This window comes from Ciconia boyciana, chromosome 5, assembly GCF_034638445.1.
Source record: "Ciconia boyciana chromosome 5, ASM3463844v1, whole genome shotgun sequence".
Lineage (NCBI taxonomy): Eukaryota > Metazoa > Chordata > Aves > Ciconiiformes > Ciconiidae > Ciconia > Ciconia boyciana.
Genome location: NC_132938.1, coordinates 9,400,925 through 9,426,235, shown reverse-complemented (window position 1 = coordinate 9,426,235; position 25,311 = coordinate 9,400,925). Strand labels below are relative to the sequence as shown.

Genomic DNA, 25,311 nt, shown 5'->3' with positions numbered 1-25,311 from the left:
CAGTGAACAAAACATCACTGCTTTCGGTTTGCTGTGCCCCCAGAGTCCTTTCATTACTGCTTTTTAAGGGGTGAAAATGTTGCTAACTCTTCTTTTCAAGCAAAGCTTGCAAAGCTCCAGAGAGTTTCAGGAGCAAGGAAGGAAGAAGGATGAAAGGAAAAATTTCTAGACCCGCTCTCTCGAAATTAATTGAGCAATGATTTTGCATGCGCAGGTGTGAAAAAAAGGGGACCCGCAAACATTATCACCGGCCCTTTCCCATCATCAAACACTAAGCCCGACAGTCCGTTTTGTTCGTCAAAGACATCGGCCACCCATCCAACTGGAATGACCAATTAAAAAAAACCAAGAGCGATACTTGGAATAATTAATACAGCCGAGCGCTCATTTAGCAATTAGGAGCTGCCACAAAATTCTGCGGCAGACAGAATCAACCCTAATTGTGTAATTTCCCCAGCTGACGCCTCCGAGTACACAGCCAGATTTAATTGGAGATTATAGGGGCTCTTTGAAGGTGCTGGGGCTACGCAGCGGGGGCTCCAAACAAACAGATACAGAGGGGTAGGGAGCACTGGGGCAGAAGAGCAGTGTGTGAAAAGGGAGTTTTGTTTTTGTTTCAGGGCCAGGAAAAACAGCTGTAGAGAACAGAGGTATTGGAAAGCCTCTTTTTGCAAAGGCGGATCGCGGTTTGTGACAAGGCTGCAACAAACGGGCCAATGATTTGAAGCTGCTGAAGTTCCTCTTTCTTTTCTGCTGCCCACCCCTAAGGGATGCCCCGTTTCTGTACCGCTCTTCAGAGAGGATGCTTAAAGGAGGGCGAGCAGAGCATGACACTGCACGTGGACGGCCTGTCTTCGTGCTCTCCAAGGGGTTTTGCACCAAATATTCATTTCTTTTAGGACAGATTTCCTCTCGTTCTCTTGCTTTGGTATTTCCAGCTCCTGCTGTTCAACAATTTTGGGTCAAAACCCCAATTAGTAAGATTGGCTTCAAACTCATGCCGCTATTAGAATCGGCTCTCCAAGATCTTCTCTATAAATATGAGGGTAAGAAACTCTCTTGAACAACACAAGTAAGCCAGAAAATTAACTTATCATCGCAAGGGGCCGGGAGACAAGGTTTTTATTCAGCGACGTTCAGTACAGCAGCATGCAATGAGCCAGTCCTGGACGGATTACTTCCCCCTAAATATGAATAACTATTGGTTATATTTTTCTTTTGCATGAAGGCGTGTTTATTGCCTTCACTCCTCTACCTACTGACCATGGCTATGTCTGATGGCCAAGCAGGGGCTCATACACCTCATCAGTAGGGTATCTTTTTGCCACAAGAGATGGAGGACACAGGTCTTTGGGCTGTTCATAGGACATGGCACTGGCTACACCCACATGTCTGCCTGCCCGGGATGGTCCTGCAGCCCCTGTCCCTGGTGGGATGTCCCAGCGGCAGTGGTGCCAGGGTTAACAACATTGCTCCCCACACTCAAGAGAACTGTGAAGGTTAAGCGGAGGGTCTGACATCAAGCAAAGCAACATAAAGCACATCCATGTCACGACACGCCATGAGGTTTCACCGCATTGGCACGTTAAGCTAATCAACTCTTTTTAAAGCAGAAGAGAATCCAACTTTTTAAAATGAGACCGTTAAGCAAAGCCAGTCGTTACCCTTGGGTCTAAAAAAAGAGACAGCCTTGAAGTCAAGAAGACCCAGAATACAGGCTATAAATACAGGCAAAACGTGTGTTTTCCTTTTCAGTGAAGAAAAACGTGTCTTTCTGTACCATAAGCCAGCTGATGTTTTGTGATACCTGTTGCTAAGAGATGGAGTTTACTATAAACCACATTAAAAAAAGTACAGAATGATTAATTGTGCTCATCAGAAGCTGCTCTGCAGCAGGAACAAATCCTAACCAAACCCGACCCTCCCTATGCCTCTACCAGGCTTCAGCAGGCATCAGGAGCCCTGAGCACCTCTGCAAAGGTGCTTGTCACCTTGCAGGATCCAGCCCTTAATTAGAAGCTATCAGAAAACCACTAACTGCTGCCGATGGGTTGCCTGGCACCGTAACTCACCATTACTGTCCACATACTGCACAACACAGTGGTATGAATTTATTACAGTGGGAGACCTGTTTTAAAGAGTCCTGCATGTCCAATGCTACGGGCAGGAGAAATTTTCCAGTCATGTTGAACTTCTGCCAATGTACATAGCTGATTGGGAGTTCAAATGCAAGACATTTATTTATTAAAAACACATACACACAGGCAGCTCGCTTTGCAGAAATATAAAGAGCATAATAAAACACAACACTAACGCCTCTGAAGCATGTAATGATCCTGATTAATGCTATTGCACTTAAAGAAACAAGCACTGGGATTGAAAGAGATTCAGAGTAAAAGCACTGAGAGGCTCCGTCCTGGGGCTCCCTTCCCCATGTAAGTGAAAGAAAAAGCCAGTAAAGCCAAAGGGGTTGCTCCCACTTACGGCATCGGTAAATTTGGCCCTTGGCTAGCATAAATTTTATGCTCTGACTCCAGCCAAGATGCTGGTAAGGACCAGAATCAAAACAGCTAAAAATAAAGCAGGCCAAGGTTTGCAATGGTGTAAAACTGGTGTAATGTCAGTGTAGTAAAAAAAAAAAAAAAGTGGGTTTGTCTGGACTTACATGCAAGGAGAATTTATAACTCTAGCTCTTCAAGTCAGATTCATAGAATCAAGTCTCCAAAACAAAAAAATTACGCTACTGCTGCTGTACGATACTGCTGTAGCAGTGATACCCCTCTGGCAGCTATTTCTAAATTTTTAGATAAACATCATCATGGTACCGTCCTAAGGTCACCTATTTCAACACGGAGAAAGGGCTGCTGTCTGACCAGGCGAACATCCAGATGAGCTGCTCCGGCTGGGAGCCACATCTCTTGGAAAGAAAAGGCCTCTGGATCCCCGAAAAACAAATTACCTGTATCTTCTGACTCATCGTCGTCATCTTCATCATCACCTGACGAAGGAGAATCTAGGAGGACAAGGAGAAAGAAGTGAAGCAGAAAGAGGATGGCACGCAGGGACACCACGCTGGATAACGCTGTTGGTCCCACGGTGGGCTCCAGCTAGGGAGGACATCCAAGTGATGGGTCACCCTTCCCTGCAGCTCCATCAGCCCGTCCCTCCCACACTGCTGGGCCAGGGACAACTGGCCAGGAGCTTTCTGAACTGGGAGAGGTGCCACGAGTTTGCCAGTACTCTGCCACCAGAGACTGGGGTCCAATGCCAAATACTTTTCCCTGTGTTAAGTGCCCTTCTCCTCATACATACAAAAGCAATTCCAAAAGGGGAAGTTTCTTTTTGCAGAACAAGCTCTCCCCCGCCTTTTTTTTCCCTCTAGCATTCACTCTGAAGACTTTTTATTTCACCAAGTCTCAAAATGACAGGTCAGCATTTCTAATTCACTTTCCCTGCATTTTTCTTTTAACTCAATACACCCCTGCCATGTCTCTCCTCGTTAACTCCTTGCTCAACCACTCAGACCAAAGCTTTTAAAACTTCCCCTTGCAATCGAACCTCTCTCTTGATCGACATTTTGATGGCTACTCTGTGAACCAGTTCCCTTCGGTTATATTCCTCCTACAGAGGCACCTCAAGGCTGTAACTGAATACAGGTTAACAGGTGGGAATTTTCCATCTGTATCTCTCCAAAACAACCTGAACTGTTTCTCTTAATGTGGTCTAACATTTCACCTTCTCCAAGCTGTCCACAATGAAGTCTCAGTCCCTCTTCCCCCCACCAAACAACTACTGTAAATGTAAATCCCATTATAAAATAGCAGCTTAGTGTTTGATTTAGTTTACATGATTTAGTACAATTCAATGTCTGGAAGATTTAGCATCACTGACTTCATATAATCTCCAGGAATTTCTTTTTTAAATAAAAGCAAAATGCTAACAACCCAGCAGCCTTTATATTCTGAGAAAGTGGTAGAAGAACTTGGCCTTAAACACTAGAATATAGGAAACTTTATGAGTGTTCAATATGTGGCTAGAAATGTAAAACACTACTTTAGACCAAGCCAGGCAGAATCTCCTTCACTTCAAGATGCACTTGAGTTTTCTGCCATTCTCTGACCAGTTCAGTGGAGGTAAAAATGGGGGGGGGAAAAAGGAGAAAAAGAAAAAAAGGGGAAAAAAAGGGGAAAAAAAAGAGGGGAAAGGTAACAACAAACACTACTTCTCTGCAGAATCTGGAAGGACTTTCAAGATGTATTGACCATCTACAGGAGCAAGTAACACAGGATTCATCTCCTTGCTTTAGCCTGCAGTGGAGCGTCGTGCTTTGCACCTTCTCTTTGGCAAAGTCTCAAGGAAGACTTCAAGCACGTATCTAACTGCAAATCCACAGTTGAGGTCCTGCTGGCAGCAGAACTAGGGAAATGCCACGGGGCTTGCTGAAAGCAAAGTGGATGCTTAGGTGTTTTGGCTGAACCAGCGAGTTTACTCAAGTCCTGGCGAAGGCAGAAACCGAGCCAAATCCCCACCAGCATCGCAGAGAAACCAGCACATTCTCAGCCCTGCACGCTCAGATTTGGTTACCCATATATTAACATGTGATTGTAGTTTACTCCTGGTTTCCAATAAACCAATCGTGACCAGAGGAGCAGAATCAATTTTTAAACCAATTAAAAAACATTTCCACAAGATTGAGGGAAGAGTCTTTGACCGTGCTTGTGTTTCAGATGAGAGATGCAGCTTAGGTTTTAAGACCAAATATCCCATGTTCAGAGCTACTGTCCTATTCAGGTTACTAAAACATCCCCTTTTTCAAAAGGTGACTAGAAATTTGTAAGCTATTTGTTAATTATTTACTAAAATAGTAATCCTTTTCAGAAGCTGACAAGTATTGGCATCAGCAAGAACTGCTAGATGCTATTCTCAAAAGGGCTTTAATTATGAACAGGAGGAGGCTTAATTTTTTTAGTCACCTGTTTTGAAGAGCTTATTCTTGGGTATTTTGAAAGCTCTTTTCGCTGGTACCAGCCTGCAGTCCGTGCTCGTCACAGGGGTGCTGCTCAGCCACTAAATCCAAAGGCTGTTCTGTGTGTGAAATCGTTGCAGAAACGGAGCTTCTGCCAACGGGTCTGGAGATCAGTTAGGGCGTGCAGCCTCTATTTGTGATCCCCTTCAAGTGCTCAGGTTTTAAGAGGACAGTACGTTTCTTCTTGTAAACCAGCAAAACACTCAAGCCCATGTCTGTCAAGGGAGGCATTTTAAAGAGATCAAACCCTGCTATTAATCAATCTCGTTTTCAACCCTGAAACGCCAGCTCCGGCACCTTCTTGCTCTGCCTTCAGCATCAAGCATCTCACTGTGCACACAGAAGAGCCAATTTGTTGCAGACTCAAAACTCATGGCCCCACGTAGGAAAATCCTGATCTGCTCCTAGAATCTGGAACCATCTCTCAAAATGGGACTTACACGTCTATCAGCTATTCTGAATATGCCTAACCTAGCTCTGCTCACTTAAGAATACGGATCAGAGCAATTCCAGTTTGTTAGTACAGATTTAAACCAGTTTAACGCAGAGAACGACTCCAGCCCCGAACGTTAGATATCCGCATAAACACCCGACCAGATACCCGAGCTAATTGCTGGCGTTATCTTTAAGAAGTGGGAACACAAACCACAAATCTCTGGCAACAATCTCATCTCCGCAGTGCCACACTGAGCAATCAATACTAATTATGAAGAAATATCTGAGCACACGAGAGGCGCCACTATTGCCACATAAAGCAGGGCTTCAAAGTTTAAAGCAAGTGCTGCTGACAGCTAAAACGGAGACTCCCACATTACCAGCACTTCGGTGGTAATGACAGTGGGCTAATAGAATCAAAGACTCATAATGCTGTCAGAAAGCAGGTTCAGGTTACTTGCTTGTTCTTAAGCTGTTATTAGCTATTATTAGCCAAGAGGGAAACACAGGGGCTTAAACTTTTTAAAAGCAGAGGATTATCAGCCCTTCCACTATTAAAAACAATTTCTCACTTTACGAACTTTCGAGGCTGGCAGCTATTTCATTTGAGCATGTAACCAGCTGCCCTCTTCTGCCTCCCTGCTGCCCCTTGAACTCAAAAGCATTTTAATGTCACTTAAAAAAAGAAGGGAGAGTAACGTTTCTAACAACCTGCAGTTCCTTGGATAGTTCCAATAATCGTACCTAGTTAAAGAAAGCCTTTCAAGGGCCAAATACTTCTTTAACCATTTAATTGATATGACCTTGAAGTATTCACAGCAATCTCCAGTAATTTTCAATGAAAAGCAGATGTCGGTGAAGGCTTGCTGAAACGAGCTTTTATTCTCACGATGGTTTGATTCTCTCACACAAAATCCTATTTCTGGCATGAGAAAGCCCTTTATGGAGTGGATGTGATTTACAATCACAAACATCTCTGTGTTTGGTTTTCAGACAGAGCCCCTTACTTTTTGAGGGAACTCAACTTTTGGAGGCAAGGAGCTACTGTTCTGGGATGCTTGAAAACGCTCCAACAGCGCAAAGGCAAAGGAAAGTTTTCAAAACCTTAGATCCACAAGGGGTTAATTCTTCTGAAAATTCAGGCTTTTAATCTGTGTGATCAGGAGGCTTTCTATCTATCTGCTTATAGTGATGAGCATCCATCTACCAATGCAGCAGCCTGAAATCACTGAGATGATCTTGGTGTTAGCGGTTAGCTATCCGGGAACAGCAGATTTTTCTGGCACTGTTTAGTGATCCACCCTTGGACAGCTTGTAGCTGTTTTGTCCTACTGTCCTAATCATGGAAAATACGGCCAAGCAAATGACAGCATGTGCTTGTCGTTTGCAATAGCACTTGTTTGCAATATATGAACCCCAATAAGTACCTTAGATGAAGCACATATTTGAGATATACACAGTTTACAGATAATGTACTTCCGAAACAAACTAGTAATTTGTGATAACCGGGTTGGAGGGAAGAGATTTATCAGCTACAATAGGGAAACAGTTTTCAGGAACCTCCAGCTTTTACATGCAATTTTGCCACTGATTTGTCACATAAAGTGGAAAAAGTCACTTAACCTCCCTGAGCCACAGTTCACTCACTCACAAAAGACTTCAAAGGCACATGTAGCATTGCATCTATTTGAGTGTTAAGGGGGATTTGCGGTTTAATCTGACTAGCAGCATTTCTAAGTCTCTCTCAGTATTAACATCAAGCTTTAACATTTGGTATGGACATGCAAGCATTCTTCAATTGGTTTGTTTTGTCAGTCTAATCACTGCCAGGAGTTACCACGGAGGTAGAGATCTACCAAGTACGGACGAACACCGCAAAGCACCAGCTGTGCTGAACATGCGAAGGGACAAAAATTTAAAAAAAAAAAAAAGTCACCGAGACAGCTGTATTTCTGCACATACCTGTAACTCTAACCGTGAAGTTTCCCAGGACCTCGCTGGAATGCCTTGGCTTGCAACTGTACAGCCCCGAGTCATCATATGACACATTGATTATCTTCAACAGTTTTTGTCCAATATGAGTTCTGTTGGTAGGTGCAATCCCGATACCATCTTTAAACCAGAAAACAGACACAGAAGAGCCTTGGGTGTTACAGGAAAGTTCAATGGTATCTCCACTTCCAAACACCAACTCTTCCAGAAAGGCGGTCTCGCTCTTCAAGTATTCTGCAAAGGGAGAAAGAAATAGAAATGAGTAAATAACAGCAGGTGTCGGAGAACGAAAGAGCATTTACAAAAGAAACATAACTTGTATTTGCCCTACTGATGCCCTCACATGCCCAGAGTTCCTCCTTGCCAGAGGTAAGCCTTGCCTGCCCCAGGCAAGCAGTAATGCAGAAAGACAGCTGGGCACACTACAGTCAGGTCTCTGGCTGATCTAGAAGGATGGCTTCAACCTTGCAGTGACCAAAACATGGCCACCCCACCATGCAGGTGCATCACAACAAACAGCACAGACTTCTATGTAGGGTCATTTCAACACCCAATGTTGTGTCGGGGGGTGATTTGGCAGAAATAAGTGTGTGCTGAAAAGTTCACAGTTCAGTCTCTGGATCTCAGCTTCTTTATTCCTGTGAGTCTGTCCACAACCCCTGCGAGACCCAGCAAGGAGGGGGTACAAGAGGGAGAACAAGGGGGATACAAGGTGCAGAAATGGGGATAAACCAAATTCCTCAAGTGACTATGGGTGGCCCAAAGGTAAACCCTGTGGGCTGAAGGAAACAAGGGGGAAGGCTGGACAGAAGACGCAGGCTGGAATAGCTAAAATAAATGAACCCACCACTAGCTCCCTGCTGGAGTTACTCTCTGTGCAACAAAGTGCAGAACCAAAGACTGAACATGAAAGCTGAAATCCCTATTTCTTCAGTCTATCTACCAGCTGTGGCAGTTTGTTCCACGAGTGATGACAGTGAACCCTGCCACGGGCTGGAGAATTTTGTTTTACCATAGCATAATGACACAAGGAAAGGTTCAAGCTCAGAAGTGTCCCCATGGAGAAACGTGGGGCATGCTGAAGGTGTGGTTCTTGGGTCTGATGGTCCTCAGGCTCATTTGAGTGACACATGAACTCACTCTTGACATTGAATGGTTTATTCATCCTTTACACCAGTTTAATAAAGAAGAATTAGCCCTCTACAGCTGCCCTCAACTCAGCTAGGTCAACAGCAAGACTGCCATTCTCCCCACCTTGTCTACGCTAACCAACATTTTCACTTGGCATTGCGCTATCTCTGTCTTCTGGCTCACACCAGCTCTGAGACTGTACACTCCACCAGGCAAGAGAGTCTCCTTGGTTTTGTACAATATGTATCATGGGGGATCCTATTCCATGACAAAGACACTTTGGTGCTATGATTACATAATTAGCAAGTAAAAAGTAATTCAAAACAGATCGCTCTGAACCTAATCCTATGATGCAAACCCAGGTGGCCTGAGTTGATCTCTGATAGTAATCAGATATGGAAGGAGATCCTGATTTTGCAGCTTAAGCATATTCATAGATTACAGTTTGACTGTGAAACCAATGCAATTACAGCAGCTCTGAATACCTGAGGATGTGGCATTGGCTCCAAGCTGCTCTTCTGCCATTAAGTGAAAGAGTTGGAGCAGGTTATAAGAGAAAAATGTATTGCTTTTCTCTTCTTGTCATGCAAGTTTTCATTCTTGTGGAAATGTAAAAATTAAAAATATAAAAATGTTTCAGTCAATAGCCTTGCAGGTAGAAATAAAGAATCCCGGGGGCCTGAAAATGTGGTATTTCATGGGAGGTATCGTCTCGCAGGAGGCAAAGCCCACACTCATTGGGGTTACAAAGAACCTTTCCTCTGATACCCTGGCAGCAATTCCAACTCAAATACTTTAGGTTTTGGCCAGAATTCTGTGGTATTCATAAAGCCAAAGGTTTAGGGTGTTTTTTTTTTCTTTTAATGAAAAGATTTTCCCTGAAAGCATATACTTTTAGTGAAAAGAAAAAGAAGACAGAGCTCCAGCATCTCCTTCCTATCAGGCCAGCACCTCTTGTGACACTGAGTGTTCACCCATGGTCTCTTCCCAACTGGGACATGTCCTTGGGGAAAATATGGTTGAGAAATATTCTGGTTTAACTGTTCCTTTCAGGTTTTTTCTTCCTTCTTCTAGACTACAAGGATTTTTTCAATGGTACCAACTTTGGCTTCCAGTTAAAAAGCCCTGTATACAGCTTTGCACTTGCAGGACTGGGTACTGATCTTTGTTTGTTGACTCTGATGGAAGCTCTTGCTAATTTAATCTACTGGAAAACAAACCCCATACAGCTGCACAATCCCTCCATACAAAATACACAGTTTTACCCAAGCTGTTTGCCAAATGATCAAGACTTGTATGTTTTGGCTTTTCTATCATAAACCTACCAAACAGGAACAAGCCCAGACTAAGCACAAGCCAAACTGTACCATTTAGCCACTTAAAAGGAAATCACTCTTTTTTGAAAGCATAATGAACCTGGGTTAATGACAAAGTGACAAACTATTTTTATAAAACATAAGTAGGGAATGCTGACATGAAGAGGAAATTCACTTTAGACTCAGAGCAGAACCACTGGGGTCTGAAGCTTCTTCTGTGGAAAGAAGCATCATCTCTTGTTTCTGACAACTTTATTTTGGCATCTCTGCCCTCAATCTCCCCAGCCAGTCTCCAGCAGATATCATGATGCCTGTTAAATGCAAAGTTCAGTCCTAATGACTTTATTCCTACTGACTGGGAGTAATATCTGGAAAGAAGGAGTGGTGAATTAAAAGGATAATGTTATTAATGGTTTTAATCTCAATTCTATAAACAGTTTTTCAAACTTCAGTTTATATGCTTATGGCTTAAAAAATAAACAGGACCCAAACTGGAGACCTTCACAAAGTACTTAAAGGTGCACTTAAGTGCTTAAGCACTTTGCCCAACTGTGACCTTGGAGAACTAAATTTTACTCTTATTATTCCTCATATAGCTTTCAAATACGATGATAAATCCGAAAGCGGAGACAGTCTCATTTCCAAGCTGAGAACAGCTGGAGTTTAAAGCCGGGAACCAGAGCTCACGTCTCCCACTGGGTGCCCAGAGCCCAGCACCTCCTTCCTGCCTTCCAGCTGCAAGTGCCTGGTGCTTCCAACACCTTCTCAACAAGAGGCACCAAGACATGAAGGAGACATGAAGTTGCCCCCTCCGAGGCCAAGCATCCAGCCATCGGACTGACTTGCAGAAGTCTACATCTCCAACCACGTGGTGTGAACGAAGCGGCAGGAGCTGTGTGTGCAGCCGGTGCTTGGGAGGGGTTTAACACAGACGGGCTGAGCCCTCCTGGGGACCTGGGCCAGGGTTTGGCCACCTTCTTCATCCTGCATCTCCCATTGCTAAATCATAAGGAAACCAGTACAGGGGAGCAGGCACCGAGCTCCCCCGACCTGGTTACATCTTGCATCTGGACAGGCACCTTTGATTGAGGCAGTCAGGAATCTTCCCGCTGCAAAGCAGCACTGTGGGGAGGCAGGTTTCAGATTTACTGGAGCTACAAACAAACACACATCTCCTGGATCTCAGCCCTGGGTCCTAAGAAAACCATCCTCACTGCTGGCAAACAGCAATCCCCACGCGTCCTTTAAAACCTTCCTAAAGCGTTTCTATTGCAAGTCAGGTTGCAAAGGTCCCTCCCGGCTCTCCGAAAGGAAACTCCCATTTGGGATCTAACTGACATCAACAGCATCTTTTCAAAATCCACAGCAGACATAGGTCTAAATTACTGGGGAGTTAACTCACGTAGGGGTTACGGGAGCCCACTCCACCACTCACCAGCAGAACAGGGATTAATGAGTTTGCAGCTTTAATGGGTTCTTAGAGAGGAGGAGGAAATCTAGGTTGCAGGGCCCTCATATTTGACTAAAATTCAACCATTTATTAGTTTAGCCAAAGCAGTAATGAGTTGAGAATCACCAAGAGACGCTTCTGATGGAGATCAGCACTTGCAGCACCATCACTGCTGCTCACAGCAAACATGCTACAGAGAAAGAGGCAATTTTTAAGCTGTTCAGAGGAGCAAAAAGGCAGCAACTAGCCGGGAAGCACCTTCCACAACGAGGAGCAGCTGGCCCAGCAATACTAAAATGCTTTTGCGTGTATTCACTTGTAAGGATAAGATACTTCATCTCCGTAGCTGCTTGGCTCATCCCAGCAATAATTCACTTTCTGTGTGGTTTGCAGCTCCAAGTGCTTAAGTGTGTCAGTATTTCCATCAGATGTCTGCTCCTCTTAGACATCAATACTTGTTTCTGGCTGAGCCTGGAAATGTTTTATTTTGGTTTTAATGCAGGCGGCTCCCAAGACCTGCAGGAAGACAGGCAGTTTTTTATTTTTCACTCATGAAAGGATGAGGAGGTGGAGGGCGGTGGAGTGTTCCTGGGCTGCTTATGGCCCCCCAAAGACTTCAAGCCAACCTAGCGCCTGGCTGGTGCCCTCCCCAGTGCCAGGGACTATTTCCAGGTGCTGTGGCAGAAAGCACGGGGGCTGCTCCTGGGTGGCGAAGGCCCACGGTGCCCGTGGGAGGCTCGGTGGGGCGGGGGAGCCCCAGGGCCCCGCACCATCCCACAGGGTGCTGGGTCCTGGCTCCAGGACATGCCATCCGGCTATTTCTCCTCACCCGTGTTTTTCCTTCTGCAATAGCTTCCCACGATCCTGCTTTTCCAAGCATCAAAGTATTTGGAAGCTTCCCAAGGGACTGCTCAGATGGGGTACATGCCTCCCCCATCATCATCCTCCTCCTCCAGCGAGCATCCCGCAGCTGGGGCACAGCCACCACGCAACCAAAACCCCACCGGGACTCCCACCACAGAGGGCTCAAGGCACACGACCTTCAGTATCACCAGCAAAATATTCCTCACCCCACCTTGAACCCTGGCAATCCCAGAGAGGCTTTTCGGGATTGCTTCACAGCCCGCTGGTGGAATGGACTAAGCGGCTCATTTTTAAGTGGATCATATTTTCCCCTTTTCAAGCTGGACAAGCTGTATTTGGCATGTTAACAAGCAGAAAGATAGCAGCACTCCATGCATTTCTCTCTCTCCTGGTTAATTCAAAAACGTTTCTTGTTCTATGTACTTTATTGCACCAAATCCACCATGACGGGATATATTATAGGATCATGGAGCAACAACCATGCCAGAGCTTTCTCCTGTTGAGTTTGGTATCCCATTCCCAGGTAGATGATGGTCACAGCCACCGAGTCAGTGGCTAACTGCTGTGGGGATATGGAAACCTCCCCTGGCTCCAGCATCGGTAGGAGGAACAAGGCCATGATGGCAAAGAGCACATAGACTATCTCCAGGCTCATACCAGTGCTGTGTCCTCTAAGTAAGTGTCCCACCTGTGTTAAAAGGGGCCTATAGTGTCATTCACCCCCCACAATCATGTTTTTCCCAATACCTGTGTCACTGCTCATGGGATGGAGCCTCTTCCCCACCTCACCTTGGGACTTCTGCACTGGGAAGGCAAACCCCTTTGCCCAAAAGGGAAATAAAACACTTTTCTCGCCGAATGCCATTCATTTGGGACTTGCCTTAATTTAAAAAGCAGCCAAAAGGGATGACAAGAAGCCACAGTGCCACCTCTCTGCAACCACCCTGCGATGTCCCTGTTCCCTGCAATGTCCCTGTTCCCGCCATCTCCCCAGGAGGCAGCTGGGCCCTGGGGAATATTGAAAATCACCAAACCAGCCCCAGGCCCTGCACTGAGCAGCAGCCCCTGTGAGAGGTGGGAACGATAAGATAAGATTGTGGGAACGCCTGTTTCCCCAAGTACCTGCCTTCTCAGGGCAGATAAGATTGAGGGAATGGCCCCCGCAGCAAAGCAAGCTCACATAAAGTCACCGCATACCCTCAGAGCACCGCGGGGAGCTGATGGGGTGTTTTTAATGTACATATTTTTGGTGGTGCTTTATGCACAGCAAAACTTCCTCTCCTTTCTGCAGCAGCCACGACGGCGCCAGTGGCAGGGCATCCCTGCCTGGCCACGGCCACGCCACCCCGAAGGGCACATCGCCAGCCTGGCACAGCAAAATATCATATATAAAATAGAAGTTTTATATTTTATATATATAATATTAGATATATTTTATATGTATATTCCTACACATATACATACATAATACTTTATATAGTCTTTTATGTGTATGATGTAATATTTCATCTATATATATAAAATAAAAAGTATTATATAAAATATATATCCTGTTTTCCCTCTTCCCCCGCTTTTCTCCCCCTCCAAGGTCAAGACCCCTCTCGGAGCACATTTCCCAGTGTCAGGCTGCAGCCATCCCGGGGAAGAAGGGGCTCCGGCAATCACAGCAGCACGGAATGCTTTGCCAAAGCAACATCATTTCCCGAAGTGGTGTTCAGCTGGGTTATCTGCCCTGCTCAATGGGGCTCACACCTCAGCAAAAATAAAAAAATCTGGTTGCTCCTGTAAAAGCCTAAACCGTGATCGAGAAACGTGCCTTTAGGAAACCACGTCTGAAAAGGGTTTGACTCAATCATTTCAAGGTGCCACTTATCTTTCACCTATTGCGTGTGTTTGCTTGGGGTGTGTGTGGGGGGGTAGTTCTCCTGGAAAAGCTTAAAATAGCTTTCCTAATAATAATGCAAGGTAAACTGTTTATACTGTATTACCACCACAGTGGCCTATGGAATTGTTACCAGACAATGTTTCTTCCAAAGATGCTAACGAGTGTTCTGCACTGCATTACCACCCAGTGAGGTTATTTTTTAGATCTGTGTTAGGAGAAAAGCAAACTTTTTTTCCTAGAGAATTAGCAGAATGATAACCAGGTTTAGTTCTATTATATGCAGCTTGCTTCATAAACAAGAGATTATGGAAAGAAAAAAAAAATCTCTAGTGTTTAGCTTGGCTATCCCCGACAGCGACGTTGGAAGAGCTTCTGGACTTTGGAAGAGCTTCTCGAATGGAAAAGCAGATGTTGCAAATCTGCCTTATCTACGGAGCAACTGTTGACTCTGTTGTGCAAATCCTAATTTACATCTGCATGAAAGGTTTCAGAGATTAAATGGCATTCAAGGAGGAATATTAGCTTTTCTCCCTCCCTCCAGCCCTTTGAATGGATTTACTACTGGCAATTAGCTTTCTGTTCCACCGGCCAAGTAGAAAACAGGATTCATCAGGACTCTACAGTATCCTCCTTTTAATGGACTGTTTTCTCAAATCACCCAATTCAGATGCTGAGAGTTAGAAGAAGAAGAAATAAATTGTCACAAAGCTAAAATAGTTACAAAAACACTTTGGCCAGGAGGATTTCCCTGTGGCACTTGGAAAGCCCTGAGGAGGAAAAAAAACCCAGAGAACAAGTCAAAGGGGTCTCCTGGCTACACCTAACAAAAATGGGAATGCAAAACCCAAGGGACACAAAGCGTTGGTTGCTGCTGAAAGCCCAGAGCCTGTCCCAAGGACAGCCTTCAGCTGGGGCTTTGCTGGCTTAAAGGAACAGGCAGTGATGGGGAGTTTTCCTTAAAATTTGGCCAGATTGTGCAATCACTACCTGTATCTATTTATCTCACAGTTCTGTACTCCTTGATTTTTTTTTTTTTAAACAGAAATAAAAGAACTGATATGAAATGTCCTCCACTTCTTCATCAATGGTCCCTAAAGACAGGGAATGGTGGAGTGGAGACACGGCAGAATGGGGATGCTGAGGTCCCCAGGCTGTGCTGCTCCACGTGTCCTGTGAGACCTCCTAGCTCATGCTGAAGCACCTCAAGGATGCCCATGCAGATGGTTCCTGCTCTCCCAGGTGCCAAAGCCTTTGTGCTTTACTCAAGAGGAGGGCAGCAATTAGCCGTATCAGATCTCAGCAGCCTGCACTCATGGCGGGGATGACACCAGTCACAGCCCGGCGTGCGGGTGAGTGCATCCTTGTAGCCAGTTTGCCCACCTCACCCAACTGCAGTAGCCAAATGTGGTCAACCCAGACCATTCCCTACTCAAGGCAGAGTGATGGGATAACCACTGGGCTGATCCTAGGTGGAGCAAAAGAGACTGTGCCGATGGGTCGTCGTCCTTTTGGTGTCTGCTTCTTGTTGCCTCTGAAGAACGGTGGCCAACTTGGCCCCAGCTTTTGCACAGGACAGCAGGGGCATCGTGGCTTGATCTCGACAGACAGATCCCACCACAAAATGGCTGATGTTTTTACGTTCCTGCTTCTCATGCCTGAGGAAGTCCAAAAACTCCTCATCGTTGCAGCAAGCAACTGCCACAACACCTTTCCAAAGCCAGTGGAGGCAGCTATGGTAACTGAGGCACAGACTGAGGCTTCCCAGCATCCCAATGGACTGAGCAAAGCTTGCGCCCAGCCTCCATCAGAGCAGGACTGGGTCCTGCCGAAGTGTGGAGGCCCTGAGCAAACCGATGTTCTTCAGCATCAGTGCTCCATGCCATCCCTCCTGCCTCACTGGACCAGGCTACCTGGTGGGGTTTGTAGGTGACACACACCAAGCAATTAGCAAAGTTTGCAACAAGAACCACAGATTACACAAATAAGTGCTCCACAAATCATAACAAAAGGAGAGAAACTCAATCTTTGGAAATATTTTTAAACTGTCTTATTAAATCCTTAAAAGAATAAGCATGCATTGGTGAATAATTCTTTTGAGTTTTTTTTTCTGGGCTCCTCCTCTACACCCTCATTTCCTTCCTAAAATCCTTCAAAACTTCATTTTTGACCTTCAGGGTGGGTTTTCAGCTACTTAGTGAATTCTAGCAAAATGTTCACCACCCCTTAAGTGCTCTTGCAGATGAATTTTTAAGCAATACGTAAGTTCACCAGGCCCCAAAATTTAGGTTTACCTCAGAGGAACTTTTTAGGGATGCAAAGACTCACGGTGCCTTTACAATTCCCAGGCAGGCCTGGCCCTGGCAGTTACTTGGATGCTTTTCTGAAGTGGGCTTTGAGATCACATGGCATCAGAAAAAATTTGCCATAAAGCCCCAACCTTTCCCCTTCGGTTCACAGCTATGCAGCTCCCAAATCCCAGCTCCTCTGCATTTCCCTTGCACTTTTAATGTGCGCTCCTCTAATCTTCATTTAATGCAGGCAGCTGGCTGCAAATACCCCCGAACAATGACTTTAATCCTAAGTATCCTGAAGCCCCCCCCTCCCCTTCCTCCCAGCACCAAAACCGAAGAAAAAAAATAAAAAGAACAGCCTCATGACAGCAAGATGGAGAAATCCAAGCTATCCACTGGGCCAAAGGAGCAGAAAGACACAATGAGCTAAATTTTGCCTGGTTTGCTAATTAAAAACGGAAGCTACCCCACTCCGGAGCCAAGGCGGGGAGGTGGGGGGAGTTTTCATGCTATTCAAAAAATCGGCTTCCAACTGGGACCATATTCACTCCACATTAATTGTCATTCCAACTACGAGTGTCCTAGTTTCAAAATGAAAACTACTCTCCAGTGTAGCTAGTGAAAACTAACACCAGTTTCGAGGCATTAAACAAAATTTATTGATCGCATTTTCCCACCCACTAAAACTTTAATAAGCATTAAACCTCAAACTCCTGGCCCCGTTTCCTCCCTCTACCCTCTCTCTCCATAAAAAGGGTCAGGCTCCTCTATATGGAGATTAGGACTTAATGTTTGGTATTTGTTTATGAGCCTATCAATTGCCTCTATTTCGGGGGGGAAAAAAGCACATCTAAAAAAAAGACCCTCTTGTACACGGATTAAGAGAGGGCAAAGGTTTAGGGTAGTTTGGGTGGGTTTTTTTCCAACTGATTGTGGGTTTTAGATATATGACGGGTCATGTTCACGTGAATGAAAATAAGTCAATATTCCCCTTTTGTCAAGTTTCCCTTGAGTTACATAAAAGGGTATTTTTCAAAGATCCCTATTTCTCTGTAATAAGACGCAGAACTTCAAGTCTTCTCTGCTAGCTCTTTTCAACTGTGTGAAAGGAAAAATAATAATTTGGGGGCCGCTCTGTCTGCATACTTAGTAAAGAAAACAAAGGCCAAACATTTGAAATGCAAAGGTCAGTGATTAAGCCCAGAAATCCATATCTAGGCACCAAAATGAATAGCCAGATTCTAAGAGTGCTTAAGCGATTTAAATGCAGAGCCTGACCTGGCTCAGCATCTTTCAAAACCAAGCCTGTTATTTCAGTGCCTCAAGCAAGACTTAGGTGCCAGGTACCCAAGTTGGAGAAGTTTAACAGTAATCTCCTTTCGGGAAGTCTGATCTGCTTTAATCTAAAGTTGTGAATGACAAACGAAGATTTTGTTATTTAGAAAGCACATCTAACTAAAGCTGCAACACTTTGTCCTTCTGCTAAACTCAACTCTTATCCTTCAGCATTATTAGAAAGAGTTGGGAGAGATGGCAAAAGAAAAGTGGATGTAAAAAATTATTTTATTTCTCCTTTTCAAAGAAGGCTGCTAAAGGGATTAGACAGCTTTGAGTTCACTGTTCTGTTAAATCAACCTTACAATATTTTTTCAGCTTGTTTGACTTGCTGTTTCTGTATACATTTGTGTTTTCACCTTTCTGCATTCAAATCCCACGCTTAGCGTTTGTTCTGCGCTTCTCACAGGAAACTTGGTCCATTCTTTATTTGTATTAAGTCTACAGAGTTATAGAAAACAGACTTGGAAAACAATCCCTAAATTAGCAGGACTTACCGGCTTCCATGCATACGCGCACACACACAGGGCATCGCATACCATCCGACCCAAACGCGGTTTATCATTTCCAGCAGCAACAGCAGGGCATCAGGTTCACCAGAACAGACCTTTTAATGGTCTCCTGCAACCGTATCTATTACAGCGGGTTTCGGACTGCACATAATAAATTAAGAGAGAGTTCAAAGAAGTCATGCGTGTCTCAGTTCCCACTCCTTCAAGCAGTTTTAATGCTCCCAAATAATCATCTTCTATGAACTGTACTATGTCAGGCTCCAGTAATGCCAGAAGCAGGTTAGACACCTCTATACACAGCTATTTTAATGCTTCTGTAAGGAAACGCACTCTCTGCAGAGGGTGGTTTCCAGTGTCCTGCAGCAGGACATAGCTGGTCCTGCCTGCACAAGCCAGGGACCTTCCACAGGCACTTTCAGACACCTGCCACGTCCTCCACGGTCTGATTTTCCCAGCTTCTCCCTTCCTTCCCCTACCAGGAACACTTCTAAAACCTCTTTCTCTCTGCAAACGAGCACCCAAGGGTCCAAGTGAGATGCACGCTGTTGTGACAGCAGGGATGGTCATTGCAACAGGCAAGCAGAGGGAGAAAAAACCCAGCCGTTTCTCTTCCGCAGAGAGAAAACACGGATGATAAAAACTGAGCCCAGCAGCTGCCCACGGGCTGGATTTGTCTGAAAGTCAGGCACTGAAGATAAGCTTCAGCCACGCTCCCTTGGGTGGGATGGGTGGATGAACCACCACCTTGTAGCACTAGTGAAGACACGAAGTTGGACAACCTCCCCACATATTTATACCCATTTATCCACATTGATGTATACACCCATAAGTGGAGCAAGAGCTGCCCACAGTAGTGTGGCCCTTCCACTCCCTTTCCAAGGGTGGGTGGCTAATTCAAGGTCATCTCCTCTTCCTCCCTGCCCCGAGACACCACGTGTTGCTCCTCCAACTGCTCCTTCTCATCCCCAAAACAGCCAGGCTTGAGCACCCGGTGAAGTTATTCCTGCAAAGACTGCACTGCTTGTCCACACCTCATTTGCTATGCACTGGGGGGAGGGGGGCAGCGGGGGAGAGAACCTCCACTTCAAACATTTACATGTATTTTGAAAGCACCTGAGGAGGTTTCAGGCCCTTTTTGCCAGGACTAACACATTCCACCCACAAGATGACCTTGTTCAGAGCTCGCAGACGACTCCTCGCAGGAAGGATTTACATTGTGTGGGGTCACCAGACCCCACGCATCAGGTGGGCAGCCCAGTTTCTCAGGCAGCGACCCACCGCTGAAACTGGAGCAGCAGGTACAGACCTGCCCCTTTTTGCCCCTGCACGGAGGGAGATGGGGCAAAGCAGAACCCCTGCTGTCCCCCCAGCCACCTCTGTGGTTCCCATCCCGCCACGAAGACTTTCCCAATGGAGAAGCCCACTGCCTTCTCAAATCCCAAGATGCCAGCACGCCTACACGTAAAAATTAGGCAGAAATCTCATTCCTTCACTAAATAATACACAGGTCAGAGTCCCAGTACAACTCAATAAACACTTTCTAGGAGTTTCTTTTCCTTTTTGCCTGGGCAGATCTCAAAGCATTTCTGCAGCAGGAGGCTTCAGGTTTGGGTTTCCTTTGCCTCCTTGGACAAATAACGGCAGTACTAATTGAACCACTGGCCAAAAGAAAATTAAGGGTGATCCTTTCGTCCATACTCTGAGGGTTCCCATTTGCTCCTGCAGCTCTCTGCTTTACCTGAAACAAGGGCAAGAGAAGGTGCTGCTGTCGAGATGCCCCCCTCCGAGATACCCAAGGCCGAAAGAAAGGTGGAGTATCTGTAACGCAGTATCTACACTGTATTTATTTAAACTCCACAGTATTTACTGTATTTATATTGTATCCCAGCTAGGATGGGAGCTGGGGGTGCAGGAAGGTGGCTTTACCCAGTATCCTGAAGACTAATATCAGCACCCCCCAATAACCGCTTATACCCTTGCTCCCAAGCCAGGGAAATCAGGAGCCTGGAAAGCCTGAAACTTATTTTTATGCTTAATTACAGATTTCAAGTGCCTGACACCAGGCTCTCACTCATTACGCTTTTGACACCAATGTCTTTGGGCCGAGCCGGAATAAACGCTCTGCGCTCGCTCATCACTCACTACGTTCACGAGTGTTTAACTCGGAAGAAGGTGGGTGATGGATTTGTGGCAACTTTGGGCAAGGATGCAGAGAGGACACCATCTGCCATTTCTTACTTCTTTTTTTTTCCTTCCTTTCTGTAATTAATCAGTTCACAAATTGGGATGCAGAGTTTCCTTGCCGTCTCCTCTTCCGATCAGCCCTGTGAAGCAAAGGCTAAGGACAGGTCAGGGCGGCTGCAAGGTCTAAGCGCTGCCCGTGGAGCGTGAAGCAGCATTAGGGCCGGTCGGTGGGAGCGCTGGGCTCCCAGCCCCGCGGCTCGTCCCACCCAGGGGCCTCCTGGGGCCCAACCCACCGCACGCTGCAAGAAAGAGGCTTTACTGAGTGTTCCCTGGCAAAACAAAAAAACCAAAAAAACCCAAACAAACAAAAAAAAGATTTCACAGAAAGCTGCGAAATCACGCATAACATACCAGCTGTAAAAATGAATGTTTTTTTTATTTTTTTCCCAACTGCATTCACTCACAGCTCATCTCTTACGCAGTAAATACCAGCTAATTTATGCACCTCCATTTACCAGCCCCCCCCCCACTTCTGCATGAATCCGCAGCCTATTAACATAACTATTTAAACTGGACATGTTTTCTTAAACATTCTTCTTCTTTCATAAACTGCCAAGTGACAGTTGTTTACTGTCAACAAGCCTGGGTACTCTAAGACAGGGAGAAATATGCCCCTTCAAAAGGCAGACATATCGGCTACCAAAGAAAGATTAAAATCTGGTGTTTTTCTCTTCTCCCTCCCCAAAAACGCTTTATTTGTACAGATACACGATACAGATCAGGAGAGATGGTACTATGCCTAATTCCAATCATTCTTTTAATTAAAGACAGGCTCATGGAGGATTTATCTTTGGTTGCAGATGCTAGTTGTCAGGGCACACTCTTAACTCCCTAATCTTCCCATTGCAACTGCTTTTTCCTCTTCACTTTTAGCTCTGATACCCCCATCTCCCAAAGCACATCTCGGGGAATCAGCACGCTCATCTTGCACAGATCCTGCTACTGGCTGGAAACAAAACGCTTGCCTGGGGGAATCTATATAGAGAATTTAAAAAATTTTAAACAAAAATCAAATCACCGGTTAGTTCAAGACCTACAGCCTCCAAACTCGCTGCTGAAAGATTTTGCTGGGAGGGAATTTCTTGTGCTCAAGTCTTGTACATGAAGGGGGGGGGCGGATGAAAAAAAAAACGCAACCTTCCGAGAAAACTCTTTTTCCCTTGCTCTGCCTGCCCGTGAAGTGCCAGGAAAGCTCCTCCGCCAGCTCCTGTCCCCGTGCAAGCGGCCCAGGCAGCCCCACGCTGCCCACGGGCAGCCCCGGCTCGCCCCGGCTCAGCCCCAGCTCGCCTGCAGGCCCCCGCGGGGGATTATTAACACTTTCCCCAGCGCATTGTGCGGCTCGCAGATCACTGCGTCGGGGGCTAATGCTGGCCGACACCGATAGGACGGCAACGAGGATGGGGCATGAGGAGATGGCGGCCGGCGCTGCGGCTCGGCTCTACGCAGGACACGCACCGCAGTCATGGGGGACCCAGGCCGTGGCCGTCACCGTCACCTTCGGTGCTCACGTTTGAGCTGCGACGCTGCTGCTGGCTGGCATCAAAGCTGGCGTTATAAAAACCGAGATGGGAACCGAAGGTCTGCGTTACAGCAGGTTGAGAGGAATGGGAGGTCACGGAGAGCTGGTGGCAGGGATCACCCCCATGAAGCAGCGCCGGGCATCTCCCCACCCCCAAACCGGGGAGCCCTTTTACCCGCCGAGTTTCCTCTGCGTGTTAAAATGTTTGGGTCATTGGAAAACTTTCCAAATAATCCCTGCTTATGCTAAATAGCTGCTCCCACCACAATCTGTGAAGGGCTTCAGCGGGCTCCCTTGGAAATCAATGGGGGCTTTTTTGCTTAGGATTCCATAGGTGCAAGATCAGGACCTCATTATTTTTAGAGGACTACAAGCAGCAGAGAACGGCGAAACCCCCAAACAAAGCAACAACCCTCCGAACCAGGAGCCAAACTTGCCCTGAAAGATCTTTACAAGCTCTGCCAATCATCAAAGTAAAATCAAACATCTCCCATAGCTCCCTTTTCCTCAAAAGAAAAGCCTTCATAGATGTGTATTTTGCCTTCCCTAGGGGGAGTAAGAGGGGATGAGCTGTCAGTCCAGGGTGATGCACGTTACCCAGCGGTACCCCAGGGAGCCCAGAGCAGAAACACCTTCAGGCCTTCACATGATCTCCTCTGCCCCACACCATGATGAAACCCCCCAGTAGGTCCCTCAGCAGAGCCACCACCAGCAGCACAGGGGACCAGACTGCTCCTGGGATGTGTGTCCTGCTACGGGGACCACATCTGCACCCCACCTCTGCAGAGGCCAGGTGCCGCCTGCATTTTGTGAGAGCAGCCTCAGAGATGCCCTCGTCCTTAGCACCCTCCTCAGAGCCCTACGACAGTCAAGCTCTCCCCTTCTTGCCTGTTACTTCACATAGCTCCTCTCTCCTGGCGTCAGTGAGAGCTCGCCTACGCACCACATAACCACCACAAGGTTTGGCCCCTAAGCAATACCCAGCTATTTTGCTGACTCCCCTACACTCAACTCACCCCAGGTCAACTCCAAAACGCTTCAACTCCATTTTACTTCCTTACCGCTGGGTACTAGCCCAATCCTTATAACCTAGCAGTGATCTGGTCTCCAAAGCTTTATTGGTTTAACTACATCAGCTGAAACACTTTAGAGAGATTCCTTGTGAACGGCACACGGTAGTTTGGTGCAATAAAGGCACAACTGTAAAACACTCCACCTCTGGGGGCAAAAGCATTAAATGAAGATAAGCTGACAAATACTTTCATCAGTTATCAAACAGCAGGAGCTGAGAAGCCATCCTCGCAGGTCTCTGGCATGCTATGGTGCGCCATGGATCGCCTGTTATTTCCTTTCCCTAAAAACCTTATACTCAAACTAAGGGACGTAGTGATGGCTTGGCTCCTTGGGTGAAACGGAAAAGAGGGGAAAAAAACCCAAGCGAACATGCTGCCATGCGTCAGGTTGACATTTTCAGGTAGTTCAATAGCTCACAGTACAACCCCTGGGTGCCAACACCCACGCTGGGGTCCTCGTGCTGCGGCATTCCCAGGGCAAAGTGCCTTCAGCACACACCGCAGCCCGCGGAGCTTCGCTTGCTCGCAGAGAGCGATCCTAGACTGCGTCCTTTCCTCACCCGAAAACTTGGAACCCTTCTCACTTCTGAGTCATTAATACTTTTAACCCCTCGCAACCTGCAGAAATGGCACAGACCCAAAAATCTCACAGATGCTAAACGTGTAAGCACATGGTAATTGTTTTGCATACAGTTCTGCGTGATAAAGAAATCTCCTTCCAAATTTTAATGTAACCTTTTTATTTAACCAGCTCTTTACCTTCCCCTGCGTTCTGGATTTGAGAAAGCAAGGTCAGCACACAAGACCTACCTCCCTCTCTACAATAAAAACCACACCTTTTTTAGATTAATACATCTGACACTGAAGCAGCTACTGGAAAAGTGTTTTCGTATTTGACTGTGCTGCTATTCTTTAAAAAAAAAAAAAAAAACAAAACAAACAAACCCACAACACTTTGCTATATTGTGTAACCTGAGTGTCACAGCAAAAAAAAAAAAAAAAAATATTTAAGTACCTGGCTAGTTGCTATCCACCTGAACGCGACAACTCCCCAGATAGCCTATCAGAATAATAGGGCAGATTTACGTCTGATTACCTTTCACATTTTAACCACTAAGTTTACCAAAGGTTTTACTCAGCTCGTATCTCACAGTTCTTGTTTGCTTTTGATATTACAGAACCTTCCTGGTCATTCAAGCCAAGGAGCAGATACTTCAGGGGTAAGCACACCAGGAATACCACATTCACCAGGGGAATAAAAGCCCTTCTTCACACATCCAGGGATTTAAATCATATCTACAGCACTTGGCAACCTGAGCTGTAAGCATATCGGAAAGAGGGCACCAGGACAGTCAGCTCTACTTCAGAGAAAAAGTACTTTTTTTTTTTTTTTTTTTTTTTTACAAGATCACCAGATAAACAGCTAAAAGAGCGGCAAACAGTAAACTGATAAGCTATGTAGGACACCAAGGAAAAAAAGTCAGGGTGTTACAAGGTATTTTAAGGCGCTTTCGGCATCGTACGTGTCTTCAGACATGGTTTGAGCCCAGCGTTTGCATAGGGGGTGCTATCGGATTTGCTCCTCCTAGCAGCCTGGACTGCCCGCTTTCACATACCATGAATGGCTTTGCTCAACCGCAGTCCCATTTGCTGCAAAAAAAGGGAGGTATGGTGAATTTTTACCAAGCCACCATCATCTCTGGCATCCAGCCTGGTACGTGGAGGAGAATAAATTTTATTAACTAACCAGTATTAAAAGAGATGAAACGGCAAACATTGAAACAGCTCCATCAAACCACGCTATCAAATGGCTTGGAAGGTGCTGAGCCAGCAGGCAATTTCAAGCTGCCTTTTTTTTTTTTTGAAGGGTCAGAAAAAAGAAGAAACAGGTATGCAGAGCCAGACAAATCTCCAGGACATCGGAAAAGTTGCAAGCACGTAGCACACTAAGAAAAAGAGAAAAGTCTATTCAAACAGGGAAACAGAATAAAGTTGGCTTAATTGATCGTCTATGTATCAGGTCCAGCCTAGCTGGGAAAAAGTCACCCAACTGGCAATGTCACCTGTATTTTTAGTAGAAATATCTGAATTTGTAACATTCCTGCTCATTCTACTCCACATATACTAAAAATTGCCAAAAGCTAAACTATGAGGAGAACACAGCCACTTCTCCACCTATTCTGAAGCCTCAGGGCTCATGCCCAGGCTCCTGCACCGGATCCTACACACTCCAACAAC

At 45.9% G+C, this 25,311-nt stretch overlaps 1 protein-coding gene across 4 annotated transcripts in view; it reads right to left on the bottom strand.

Annotated features, from left to right (window-relative positions):
• FGFR3 (fibroblast growth factor receptor 3) overlaps positions 1 to 25,311 on the bottom strand; it is a 56,540-nt gene that overhangs the window by 26,300 nt on the left and 4,929 nt on the right. For all 4 annotated transcript variants that reach the window (XM_072862652.1, XM_072862655.1, XM_072862653.1 and 1 more), the window contains 2 exons: positions 7,424 to 7,687; positions 2,960 to 3,013 (listed from right to left, as the gene is read on the bottom strand). In XM_072862652.1, coding sequence (XP_072718753.1) covers positions 2,960 to 3,013; positions 7,424 to 7,687 — 318 coding nt within the window. The remainder of the gene's footprint in view (positions 1 to 2,959; positions 3,014 to 7,423; positions 7,688 to 25,311) is intronic.